The sequence below is a fragment of the Thermothelomyces thermophilus genome, chromosome 6 (assembly GCF_000226095.1).
Source record: "Thermothelomyces thermophilus ATCC 42464 chromosome 6, complete sequence".
Taxonomy (NCBI): domain Eukaryota; kingdom Fungi; phylum Ascomycota; class Sordariomycetes; order Sordariales; family Chaetomiaceae; genus Thermothelomyces; species Thermothelomyces thermophilus.
In genome coordinates, this window is record NC_016477.1 from 1,201,467 (window position 1) to 1,214,091 (window position 12,625).

A 12,625-nucleotide genomic window follows, 5' to 3' on the forward strand; every position below is an offset into this window, starting at 1 on the left:
CCGTTCTCGTGTCGCGTGTGCTGTTTGGTATGGCAACCATTCCGGTTCTCACAGGCCCAACTTAGCGTGCAATCACATGCATTAGATGACGCTGCGCGCTGGAGACGGCATGCACCAAGGTCCAAGGCCAAGAACAGCCCTGGTAAAAGGGGGGAGGGGCGTGAACTAGGGTCAGGTCGGCATTGATTTGCTAATTGGCATTGAAATACTCTACATTGGATACCACCCTAGACGCAATGTAGTCCGTATTCAGTACGCAATGTACTGTACATGCATCTAGAATAGTTGTAGTGTCGGTGTTCGCGAAATTAAAACGGTGATAGCGGAAGGAAAAAAAAAATTTCAGCGATAAAGCTGGAACAGGAGAATCGAATGGCATGAGGCAATCTCAAAAAAAGCGGAAAGCCTTCTAGCGCAAAGAGGGGATAGAAACATACGTTTCCTGAGCCTCTTATGAGGTAGATTGTGCGACGAAGGGCACTTCCGGAGCTGCAGCAAGCAGCTCTCTGATAGGTTGTCCAGCTTTGGTGGCTGTCTATCGCATGATGAGATCATTGCACTGGCGCTTTGCCGTTCTGGAATGCTCCTCCCTCGCCTCTTCCACTTTGCGGACAAGCAGAGCTTGGGAGGGTAGGTGGGGACCTACCTGGCCTGGGCTGGTTCCAGGGCCCCGTCATGGAGCACGACTGCCTGCAAGTTTTTGATAAGCTAGGTTGAAATCATAGTTCTCACCCTAGACTGTCTCAAAGCCCTCATTGCTGCTTGCCAATCCCATCTTCTAGGGGACCGAAAGCTCTGCTTCCTTTCTTCCTGCAACATCAAAGCTTCCGATTTCTCGAACCCCTGCACAACAAAGCATCGCACCCCTCGAGGTTTCAGAACCTGCCCTTAGCTCCCGCTGGCTGGCTACCCTCTGCAATCGCCGCCCTTTTTTTCTTTCTCTTTCCCTCTGCTCTGCCCCTCCTGTCGACGTCACGCAATCAACCTCTCCACCAGTCCACGTGTAGCAAAGGCACCAGCATCACCTTACGTTTCTATCACGAGAGCGACCGAAACCAAAAATGGCAGACAGCGCCGCCGCCAACGGCAGTTCCAACGTGGAGGCCCTTAAAGCCAGTAAGGTTCGTGTAACCCAGTTTCGTAGGAATCTCCTTTGCTCTGCCAACAACGTTCGCTAACTCCTGCAAAGTGTCATGATTTCTTTCCCATTGACGTCCGATCCTCTCCGAGCACCAGATCAACTCACGATAACCCTCAATAGATGCGGCAGCTGCATATAACGCCGTTGCCAACGGTTTGTCTATTGAGCCGATCCCAATAGCCTTTTTCCCCCTCCAAACACTGACCCGGGGGGTGCACAGGTCCGGTAGCTCAGAACGTCATGGACCAGTCTTCCAAGGCTTCGGCCGAATTTTCGAACCTCGCTGCTTCCCGCCATACTCCATCGTATACGGCTGCCACTGGCCAGCCCTTGACCCACTATCACTCGTTCTTCTCGGAGCTCCTGTCGTGGCGCAATCCTCGTACGTCTCCTCGTGATACTCGGATGTTGCTGCCAGGACCCGTGCTGACAAAACTGCAGGCGCTTCGGCCATCGCCTATGCCTCCATCATCACGCTCATCTTCTCGGTTAGGTACCTTGATATTATTCGCTGGGCTTTCAAGATCACCTGGATGGTTCTTGGCATCACGATCGCCGCCGAGGTCACAGGAAAGGTCCTTCTGAACAACGGCTTCGCGACCCAGCTGCGCCCCCGCAAGTACTACACCATCCCGCGGGAGACCCTCGATTTGGTGATTGGGGACGTCCACGAACTCATCAACTTCTTCGTTATCGAATCGCAACGTGTGTTGTTCGCCGAGAACGTATATGCATCGGCTGCTGTAAGTGGTCTCCACAGTTGGCTCCGCCCGAATTCAGAGCTCCTGCAGCTAGGGCGCATTGGAGCTGCAACGCTAACAAACGATGCACGCCCAGGCCGCTCTCGCCGCTTTCATTTCTTACTACCTCGTCAAGATTGTGCCCTACTGGGGCCTGGCAGTTATCGCCACCACGGTCATCTTCTTCACCCCACTCATCTACACCACTAACCAGGAGCTCATCGACAACCAGCTCAAGCACGCGAGCGACATTGTCAATGCCCAGACCGCACAGCTCCGCACGGTTGCTCAGAAGCACACTGCGCAGGCCACGCAGGCTACCAAGCAATACGTGGGTGACTACACCGCCAAAGCCCAGGCGCTGATCAAGGGCGCCCGTCACCACGTGGAGCAGCCGCAGAAGGCAACGCCCATTAAGGAGACTGATTTCCCCGCGCCTCCCAAGGAGGATATTAAGCTCCCTGCTGAGACTGAGTCCGTGAGCGAGCCCGCTCACGGGCCCGAGCCTGTCGCCAAGACCGACGACGAACCTCTCATCGCCGCTTAAGGTTCGATGTTGGCTGCTTGATAGCCCACTTATTACCGCCTGTATCCTGAGTCGCAGCCGACCAGAACTGGTACCACAAAGTCTGACGAGACAAGACACGAGGGCGATTGCTTGCAAGGGAAGGTTAGTGAGGGAACAGATCGGAGGAACACGGCGAGACTGTCAGAATACCTGGGGCGTTTCAAACCTTGTTCCTTGGGCTGGGAAAACACAACCCAAGAAAGCGGAGAATGGACAGGGGGTGACGGAAGGCGCATGTTTCTTTTTGGGAGCCGGGTATCAATCAACACGGGTATTCCAGGGTTTCTATCATTGGCCGGATAGTCAGGTGGATGGATGGAGTATCGTGCTGTCAAATCGGTGTATTCGTGCCCTTTAAAACCTCAACGTCGGCTCGCGCATTGTAATGTGTGCGTCCTTAAGTGGCGCTCTGGAAGGGAGAGGGATATGAATATGATATGTGTGACCTTAGTCTAGGTAGGCGATGCTTACTTTTCCTTGATGTCTTGGGATGTCTTTCGGAGCTAATTATATTCGCGCTGTCTTGTACACTTTTGTGCCTTGTGACATAACTCGCTCTATATTCTGCTGAAGGAAAGCTGCACGCTCGTAGCAGGGTTTTCTTCCTCGTTGTCGACTGGGGTCGTGCAGCATGTGATGGCCGACGCTATACTTCCCACATAGTTGACGGAGATCTACGGGGTTAAATGCATCTCTCACAGGTTGCGCTGAAGCCATCAGCCGCAAGCTGTTCCAACGCAAAGGGAATAAAACGGCACACACGCCTGCATCAGCAGAACGGAACGAAAGGAAAAGCGAAGAGGTTCAAGTTGCAGAACCACGACTTTCGCAAGCTAACTTAATTACGAAGCAGTGCGAAGCCTCTTGAGGCCAAATAATCTGAATGAGGTTGCATGGCTGCGCAAATCGGAACCAAGAGACCAAGCGAGAGCAAAGATGCACAGGAACAGGGAACACAAGAACTAGGACACTAGGACACACTAAACAAACTACAAACTAGCTAAGCAAACAAAACAAATTGAGATCATCCCCCTGCCCTTCCAAAAGACCACCCTCACTACCAAAACGCCTCTAGCCGCTCCAGTCCAAGCTGTTTCCCCCATCGACCAAGACTGCAAGAGTTAAGGAAAGAGAAGAGTGCCGCCGAGGAAGTCATCCGACTTTGCCCCCCCCCCCCCAAGAGAAACAGGGAGAGAGAGAAAAGATATGTCTCATCAAATATCAACCACACTACTTCACCAAAAACCAAACGAGACCCGGGTAGCAACCTAAGTTCAGTCGCTGTCCTCGTCCATGTTAAAGGCATCATCATCGTCCTTCTTGCCTTTGCCCCTTCGTCCCCGACCACCGGCACCGCCGCTACCATCGTCAGCGCTGACGAAGGAATCGTCGTCGTCGTCGTCCAGGTAGATGGGGTTAGCCTTTGCCTTGGCCGCGGCGGCGCGCCCCGGCCTCTTCGCCGCAGGCTTGGGGCTCGCCGGGGCCGGGTCCTCCATCAGCTCGTCCTCGTCGTCATCGTCGCTGACGGCTTTCTTGGTGCTCTTGGCCTTCTTTGCGGCGTAGGCTTTCGCAGCGGGGGAAAGTGTGGTCAAGGTCTTGGGCCTAGAGGCGACTGATTTGGTCGTCTTGGGAGCAGAAGCGTCGTCGCCCTTGGGCTTGTTCTTGGATCCGACCGGGCGGCCGCGCTTTTTAGCCCCTGCGGCCGGCACCACGCTGAGGGGTGCCTTGGCTTTGGAGGCGGCGGCGGCAATCTTGGCTGCAGGCTTGGTTGCGCCCGGCAGGTTGTCGTCGGATAAGAAATCGTCAAGATCGTCTGTCTTTGTGGGCTTCCGCGGCGAGGACATGGCGAGAGCCTCGTAGTTGGTGTCGTCGTGGTCGTCCGTGTCGAGGATGGACCTTGACTGCTTCGCCTTTAACTTGGGGATTGGCGCGTCTGCTGCATCCGGCCGCGACATGGAAAACAGACTAAGTCTGCCATTGTTGGTAGCGGGGGCTCCTATGCCCTTAACCATTGCACCGACATCGCCAAGCATGTCGTCACCGTTGTCGTCGTCGTCCTCTGTAGAGCCAAAGTCGTCGTCCACATACGAGCGCTTCCTGGCCGCTGCTCGTTTGGCTGGCTTCTCGGCGACCTCTTCCGAGGTAGACCGATCAGGCTCGCTACCCACGGAGGTGGGCTTAGCCTTTGTCGCAGCCCGCTTGGCTGGCTTTTCGACAACCTCCTCTGAGCCGGACTCACCGAAGTCATCGTCGACGTACGATGGCTTGGCCTTCGTTGCGGTCCGCTTGGTTGGCTTCTCCGCAGTTGCGTCAGAAGCAGACTCATTGAACTCGTCATCCATGTTGAGTGCTCCTGGCTTTGTTGTTGTCCGCTTGGCCGGCTTTTCGGCAACTTCTTTCGCTTCGGATACCTCTGACTCGTCCTTGACCTCCGGCTGGTCCAGATCCATGAAATCGTCGTCATCAGAGTCGCTCAAGGCGTACTTTGCCTTAGTCGCAGCTGCCCGCTTGTTGCGGCCACTCGTGGTGTCTGGACGTGAAGCAGAGGGCTCGGACTCCTGCTTCACCACAGCATTTTTGCCAAGAAGGGCAAAGTCGTCGTCGGAGAGATCGTTCTTGGGCTTAGGTTTGGTTGCCGCCTGAAACTTCTCGGTAAACCTCTCGTGACTCTTGGTCTCGACTTTCTCAACCTTGGGAGCCCGGGCCTTGGTCTTCTTCTCCGGCTGGTACTCATCATCGTCCTTTGGGCGACGGCCCTTGCCAGCACCAATCTTGTGTGACGTGCGGCGGCCCATCCTACGGATACCGGTGGTGATCTCCTCATCCAGCTTCAGCTGGGTGTGCCACTCTTCGACAAACTCATCCAGGTCCTTGACCCACAGATCCTTCTCGCTCAGGGCCTCGAGCTCATCATACTCGGCCTTCTTGGCCGCGATCTGATTCTTGAGCTTCTCAAGACGTTCGTTTGTAAGCGACCAGATGGGCATCTGTACTCATTAGCAAGCTGCACCGGCAACAACAATGATGGGATTTAAGCACGTACGGAGAGAAGATAGTCGTAGTCCCGCGCATCGCTCGAGACGTCCTCGTCTTCGGCATCGTCTTTGCCGAGCTCCTCGTCCGTGGATTTGACCTTCTTGTCCTCCTTGGGGGGGAAAGCCTCGTACTTCCGATCGCGAAGCTCCTGAACAAGCACATCCTTCTTCTTCTTGTTGACGACAAGCTTGTTCTCAATGATTTCCGAAACAAAGCGGTATTGATTCTTGAGTTTGCGGTAGTCGGCATGGTAGACGCCAAGCCAGTGCTTCTTCCGCTCCGTGTACATGTTGTAACGGTATTGGTAGAACTCCTCCATGATCTCCTCCGGACTCTCGTACTTGTGAATCTGGCCACGGGTGTTGAACGCGACGAGGTTGGTAGTGGTAACAGTCTTGGTAAGCTTGAACTTCTCCAACAAACCTTCGTCGAGTGCTGCCTTCAGATGCTTGTCCTCCATCTCGATGATGAAGTGGACAGTCTGATGATCGTTGAACTCCCTGTAGTCCTTGATGAATGAGGGAGTCTTCTCGGCGCGAAGGATCTCTTCGAGTCTGGACTTGAAGTCATCCGTCCACATCCGAATGGGCAGCTCAGTGACGTGAATCTCGTTCGGATTCTGCTCGTCCTGCTTGATGACGCCGTTGAACTTGAACCTGTTCGGGCCATCCGGCTCGACAACACCCTTCCAACCACGCCACCAAGGAGTCATTGGCTTGAACGGCTTCTCCTCCGGATCGTTAGGGTCGAGTCTGCCCATTCGCCGTTTCAAGTTCTCGACAATGTCAAGTGGGTGATAGTTGGGAATCTGCGTGCTCCAGCCGGTACCGATACCGTCGGCGCCGTTGACCAGAACCATAGGGATGATGGGGACGTAGACCTTGGGCTCAATCATCTTGCCGTCGTCGTACTGGTTCTCCAGATTGGGCTCGTCAAGCTTAGAGAAGACACGCCGGGCGAAGGGCGACAGCCGGGTGTGGATGTAACGAGCGCTGGCGGCATCTGAGCCACCAGAGAGACGAGAACCAAAGTTACCGCTAGGCTCCAAGCAGTTGACGTTGTTGGAACCGACGTAGGTCTGTGCCAGACCGATAATCGTCTGCTGCAGTGACATCTCACCATGATGGTAGGCGGCCACCTCCGAGACGTAACCAGCAAACTCGGCAACCTTCTGGTCGCTGACGAGGTTGCGCTTGAAGGCGGCATAGACAACCTTACGCTGACCAGGCTTCAAGCCGTCGATCATGGAGGGGATAGACCGCATGTTGTCAGCCATGCTGAAAAGAATGAGCTCTTTCTGGACGAAGTCGGCAATGGTCTTCCGGCTCATGGTCGAGTCGAGGTAAGTCCCGGGGATGAAATTGCCCAGCCACTCCTTACGAGCGTCAGCCTTTTTTTTGGAGAAAGCCAGCTCGAGCAACTGCGACTCCTCAGGCTTCAGGATGTCGAACTTTTTGAGATGGCGGTCCAAGTCCTTGAAGTAGATCTGGGCATCCTCGTTGGAGGAACTACCCAGACCCTTCAAGTACTTGTACTTCCATCTACGCAGCTCAGCTTTGTGTGCTTCCTTCCAGGTCTCATACTGGGGCAGGTTGAAGAACATCTTGAGATTCTGCGGCTTCTTCGGGTTGTTCCCTTGCCAAACCTTGACTACCGGAGTGATGAACTCCTGGAAGAAATCCTCGACGCGCAGCAACGAGGGGAATTGCACCTCCAGGAAGTTGATGAGCAAGCCCTTGATGTGGCTCCCGTCGAGATCCTGATCGGCCATGATCATCAAATGGCCGTAACGGAGACCACGGGTGTCTTTGTAGTCTTGCTTGTGCTTGAGCCCAAGAATTTTCTTGATGTTCTCGATTTCCTTGTTCTTCATGATCTGGTCGAGCGAGGCATCGCGGACATTGAGCATCTTACCACGCAGGGGGAAGACGCCAATGCGGTCAGGATCCAAGACGGCACGGCCAGCGACAGCAAGACCTCTGGCCGAATCACCTTCGGTCAAGATCAGGGTGCACTCATGACCGCGCTTCGTGCCGGCCCAGTTGGCATCGATGAGCTTGTCGTTGCTGATGCGCGAGCGCTTGTTGCCGTCGCTCTTGGCCATCATTTTATCCGCCTTCCTGTCTGCAAATTCCATGATGTTCGCGATGGCTTCCGAAGCCTTGACCTTCTTGAGGAACTGGTCGCTGAGCTGGCACTTGCTACCAAAGGCACTAACCTTGGTCGTGAGCTGCTCTTTCGTCTGCGAGGTGAAGGCCGGGTTGTCGATCAGGCAGTTGATGAAGATGAAGATGTGGTTGCGGAAGTGTGAAGGTTTGAGGGAGTGGCCCTTCTTCTTCTTGTTGAGCTCCTTGCCGAGCGCCTCGCAGATCTGGTCGGCGATGTAGTTGACGTGCGTTCCGCCGGACGTGGTGGCGATGTTGTTGACGAACGATACTTGCTGGAACGAGCCGTCCGAGACGGTAAAGCCAACCTGCCACAGCCGACCGTTGGACCTCTGCTGATCAAACTCGACCTTCGCGGCCGGCTTCTCGCCGTCGACAGCGGCATCGCCACGCTCGTTGGCGATGGCCTTGGCATACATCTCGCAATACGTCTTGAAGTTACACCTTGAGGTGCTCGCCGTTCAGCCACACCTTGACGCCGGACACAGTGCCAGCCATGTCGTAGACACGGCGGTAGAGCAGGGCCTCAAGGTCATCATCGATCCCGTTCTCCATGCCGAACCTCTTGTAGTCAGGCAGGAAGGTGACCTTAACGAAGTCCGACGACTTGTTCGAGACGATCTTGGCCTTTTCCATATTGCCCATGTTGTCCGTCCACGTCTGCTTGTACCGCTTGCCGTTGGTGGAATCCTGCAGCTCGATGGTGAACCTCTGGCTAAAGATGTTGGTGAGTTTGGCACCATAACCGTTACGGCCACCGACTGTCTTCTTCTCGTTGTCGTCGTAATTGGAACCCGTCAGGAGGTGGCCAAAGATGAGTTCGGGGATGTAGCATTGTTCCTTTTCGTGTATTTCCACGGGAATGCCCTTGCCGTTGTTCTCCACAGAGATCTCGCCCGACTCGCGGTCAATCGTAACCTTGAGGTATGTCATTGACGAGTCGCGTTGGCTGTTGTCTGCGGCGTTGACAAGAATCTCGTCAAAGATCTTGTAGAGACCGGGGACGTAGCTGATGGTACGGTTTTCCATCAACTTCTCGGTCTTGTTGAACACCCACATCTTCTGGTCGGTGCGCTCGACGGAGCCAATGTATGTGTCTGGGCGCTTGATGATGTGCTCGAGCTGAGTAAGCTTCTGATATGTCTCGGTGGCCGACTTAGGCTTGCCTGCCGGTTTCGAGACGGGCGCATCATCGTCGTCGTTGTTGTCGATCGCCATGCTATCATTCTCGATCTCTGCGAGAGGCTTGGCGTTCGCCTTCTTCGCGGGCGCCTTTTTCTTCTTTGGCATGTCGTCCTCGGCATCACTGTCGGGCTTTGGCCGCTTTTTTGCGGGCGCCTTGGCGCCTGTGAGTGTTGTCTGAACCATCTTGCCAGGTTTTGTAGTCGCCATCTTTTTCGGTGCCGCCTTGGCCTTGGGTTTCTAAAGGATTGTTAGCCGTACGATGTCGGTGGGCCGGGGATTGCATCAAGACACCGTTGCTGAGATAGCGACACTTGTCGAACCTTGGAAAGGGAGGGGCAACGCGCAACCTACGTACCACCTCTGGAGTGTAATCATCTGAATCGTCTTGGTAGTCACCAAAGACGGAGTCAACGTCTGAATCCATGGCGAGGGGTGAAAGACAGCGTTGCACAGCAAACGACGCGCTATTTCAAGATTATGAGCAAAGGGCCGAGGCGCGGACAACAAAAGAGGCACGCGCATGCAGAAGGTGAAAGAGAACAAAAAAATTCGTGGCAGCGACGAACAAAGAAAAAGAGCACCAGGGGCTAGCCTCGGCGACTCGGTCGGCTCCGGGACGTCGCAAACAAAAAGAAGGGCGCAAGCACACGAAGTGAACGAGGGGCAGAGCTGAGCGGTGGTGGTGTGCACAGCAGTTGTTGTTGTTGTGGAAAAGCGTGCCAAATGTAAACAGACAATGTTGTATGGATTTCCAAAACAGGACCGAATTCGACCTGTGGTCGAGATGAAGCCCCACAGCGTTGCGCGCGACTTTGACGCGACCTGCAACCTCTTGCTGCCTGATCCGTGCCTGAGGCATCAAGGCAGTGCATGCAGGGATCAAGAGACAATAAGGACGCCCCACTTTCCTTAACAGCAAACGGGCGACTCGACAAGGAAACAACAGCCCTCATGAAAGCAGCAAACCAATTGACAGGCGGGCAGTGACAAGTGACAGAGATTTTGTACACACCTGAAATTTCGGTTCCCACGATACCCGCCCGCACCGGCAAGCTTAGTGACTTGTTACGATTTCTCGCTATTTCTGTGTCCGCCAAGGTCGCCTTCTGGTTGGGCCGGTGCACTGTTTGCTCTTCTGCGAAATCGGCGTCTCTAATCTCCAACACCAGCGGAGGATCGCACAAGTGAGATGAGAAAGAGGCAGTGTGGTTAGGCAGCGAGATGCGGGCGATACAGCAATGGCAGCGATCACGGCAAAATTCGGATCGAGTCTTTCACGGCCGTGGCCGTGGCTGCTGTCTGTGGTTGACCGAATGTAGCGAGAAGGAATGAATGTAGGCTAGTTGTACTTGACACGCCTCTACCAAGTTCACCCGCTTTGGTTGCTCCTCAATAACAGGTCATGAGCTGACCATCTTCCAGGTTCTCTTCCACCATCAATGGCTGGCCCTGACTGGCTTTTCTTGGAATTCTGGATCAGACCTCGAGGGTTAATGAATGACGGCGCAGCACGGCTACTTCCACTTCCCTTCCGGATCGGCTGTAAACTCCCGTCCAGTTGGGGTACACCTGTTTGAAGCGACCCCAATTCGACCTTTCTGGGCGGCGAGTGGGCAATCTTCAACTGTAAGGGCATTTCGTCGCCGCGCATTCTGCTCTCAGAGTGTGAGGAGCATGCTGTGCGTAGGGGGCGGAGGGGATGTTGTGCCCAGTGTGTCGTGCTACTTGCCTTTCGGGAAGCACGCGCTAGGAAATTCCCCGGGCCCATATTTAGAGCCGCGACATCTCTGGCCGTTGCACTGCTTAGCATTAGAGCCTTTTTGACATGCGCCGCTATGCCGCGACCGAAGCTCAAGGCTGGGATGCCTGGACGCGACGGTTAGTCTTCTTCTACAGTGCCCGGATGGCACGCTGGCGTGCGGTCAGATGGACCTCCTCATTTCGAGGTGGTCGGGGAAGGCAGTTCGACGCCCGACTCCGGCACCAATCCTTTTGTGTTTCGGCTCCCAATCGACGGCCAAGCAGGGATCCTATCGGATAGACGCCAGCAAGGACATGGAGATGTGAACTGCACAACCCTTGAGCTACCGATATTGCCACAATCCAGGTTGTTGATGGAAGCACCAAAATCTGGCCGGGCCATCAGTCTGTGACAGTCCTTTTATTTTAAATCGGTGAACGGTCAGCACGTGGGCGGCTTGTGCAGCTGCTGGTGGTCCTTCTGCCAAACGGGGTCCGCCAAATTTCTCTGGCCTCGTGGACCAATTTGGCCTTTTGAGCCCGTGTGATGCCGTTTGGGGAGGAAAAGGGGGAGGGGGAAGGGGGGGGGGAGTGCATCTGTCTCCCGTGCGTGGGAGTCGGGGTGCTAGGCGGCCTTGCCGTGAGGAACGCCGGGTGACTGCAGTAGTCACGCACACTTGGAAACGGTGGGCTTTGGGCGCGGTTCAGGGGAAGCCAGTCGAGGGATCCATGTTGCCTGGAACACAACGGCTTGCTGTGTCCAACCTCTGCGCCGGCAGGGGCCCTCAGGGCGTGTAGCGACGACTGGTCAAGTGGTGTTCATCCGCGCCATCTCCGAATCTCACCTGTCGGCAGCCTCTGCGCCACATTTTCTTTCAACCTCGTGCGATCTCCTCGACTCTGGGGCCATCAACACGGATCGCATACACTCCTTTTGCCGCGTGTTCGGCCGACCTTGTCAACCCACACATGGCGTTGTCACCGCCGTTGTTGTTAAAGAAACAAAGAGAAGCTCTCAGAAGGGTTTGCGGGTTTCAGATCACGTCTCTGCTCCATCGGGCTGTTTCTTGTTATGCTGCCGTCGCACAAAGTGTGAGCTCGTGGGGGCAAGTAAGGCTCAGTGCAATGACAACTGCCCCCTGCTACCACTAGTCACGGCGGAGAATGTCTGACTCTCTTCTTTTTCTCGAAGCAGCCTAGATGTCTCTACGTAAGGAAGAGGTCATGGCGAGGAGAATGACTTGAGGTCGTCGAAATTGGCACTTGCGGCATCTGTTCTGTTCCTGTACGGAACCAGTATCATGGAGCGCTTCCTTTCGGCAACAGCAAGACCAAGACAATTAGCGCATCGAGTTGCGAGACCAACACATCCGTACCAGGGCGGTAATTCAGTTAGTCCACTTCCTCCTACGCCCTCATCAAGAAGATCTTGCCCATCAGCAGTGAAGCAGCCACGTGTGTCGAGTCGAGCAGGTATCTTCGCCTGGGATGTCAACACGGGGGCGGGGTTTCGTTCTTTGTTTCACCTCCTCATTGGAAATATTCAACCAAGTAGCCGGACAACGCCTCCTGCAGCTGGCCGACGGTCTACTTTTATGTCAGGTGCCTCAAACAGGTGCATCCCTGCCCGATGGGTCACGGTATGGTATTTGCTGTGTCAAACTCATTTGCTGTTTTTGTGGCCACAGGGTCATCGTGGAGCTTGGACACACCTGTGCCCCTGGGATAGAATCAAGCCCCAACAAGTGAGAGTGCAGTTCCCTCGACCGGCCTGCTCACTACCGTTTCCGCCTTGACCGTCTGCCAGATCTAATTTGCTGGGTGGTCATACAATATCTGGGCACGGCTTGTTGGGGAAAAAGGGGGGAGGGGTTCACCTAGAGTTGCCGTGCAGCACTGGCGCCTGAAGCAATGCCGCCAGGAGAGGGTACACAACCACTAGAGCGTAGTCACACTTCCTCCCTATTGAGCTAGCCTACCGCCACCGTCACAGATATCAGACCATCTCTGCTACCGTCATCAAACCCGAATATTGACCGCCCCTTCCGCC

At 54.9% G+C, this 12,625-nt stretch overlaps 2 protein-coding genes across 2 annotated transcripts; one reads left to right on the forward strand and one right to left on the reverse strand.

Moving 5' to 3' along the window:
- The first annotated feature begins 670 nt into the window (after positions 1 to 670).
- MYCTH_2310132 (uncharacterized protein) lies at positions 671 to 2,444 on the forward strand. The gene is made up of 4 exons (XM_003665864.1): positions 671 to 1,116; positions 1,362 to 1,523; positions 1,583 to 1,884; positions 1,979 to 2,444. Exons 1-4 carry the CDS (start codon positions 1,062 to 1,064, stop codon positions 2,426 to 2,428), a joined length of 969 nt encoding a protein of 322 aa, XP_003665912.1. The 5' UTR covers positions 671 to 1,061; the 3' UTR covers positions 2,429 to 2,444.
- Positions 2,445 to 3,723: 1,279 nt separating this feature from the next.
- Positions 3,724 to 9,259, reverse strand: MYCTH_74764 (DNA topoisomerase 2-like protein; the record flags this gene model as incomplete). The annotated part of the gene is made up of 4 exons (XM_003665865.1): positions 3,724 to 5,436; positions 5,493 to 8,091; positions 8,135 to 9,072; positions 9,191 to 9,259. The coding sequence occupies 4 exons, from the start codon at positions 9,257 to 9,259 to the stop codon at positions 3,724 to 3,726; spliced, it is 5,319 nt and encodes a 1,772-aa protein (XP_003665913.1).
- Positions 9,260 to 12,625: the final 3,366 nt, after the last annotated feature.

What these genes read in the sequence shown, in the direction of transcription:
- MYCTH_2310132 (XM_003665864.1), top strand. Translation starts at nt 1,062, where the DNA reads ATGGCAGACAGCGCCGCCGCCAACGGCAGTTCCAACGTGGAGGCCCTT. An exon ending in CGTGGAGGCCCTTAAAGCCA is followed by an intron (nt 1,117 to 1,361) that starts GTAAGGTTCGTG and finishes GGGGGTGCACAG; the next exon opens with GTCCGGTAGCTCAGAACGTC. An exon ending in CCTGTCGTGGCGCAATCCTC is followed by an intron (nt 1,524 to 1,582) that starts GTACGTCTCCTC and finishes ACAAAACTGCAG; the next exon opens with GCGCTTCGGCCATCGCCTAT.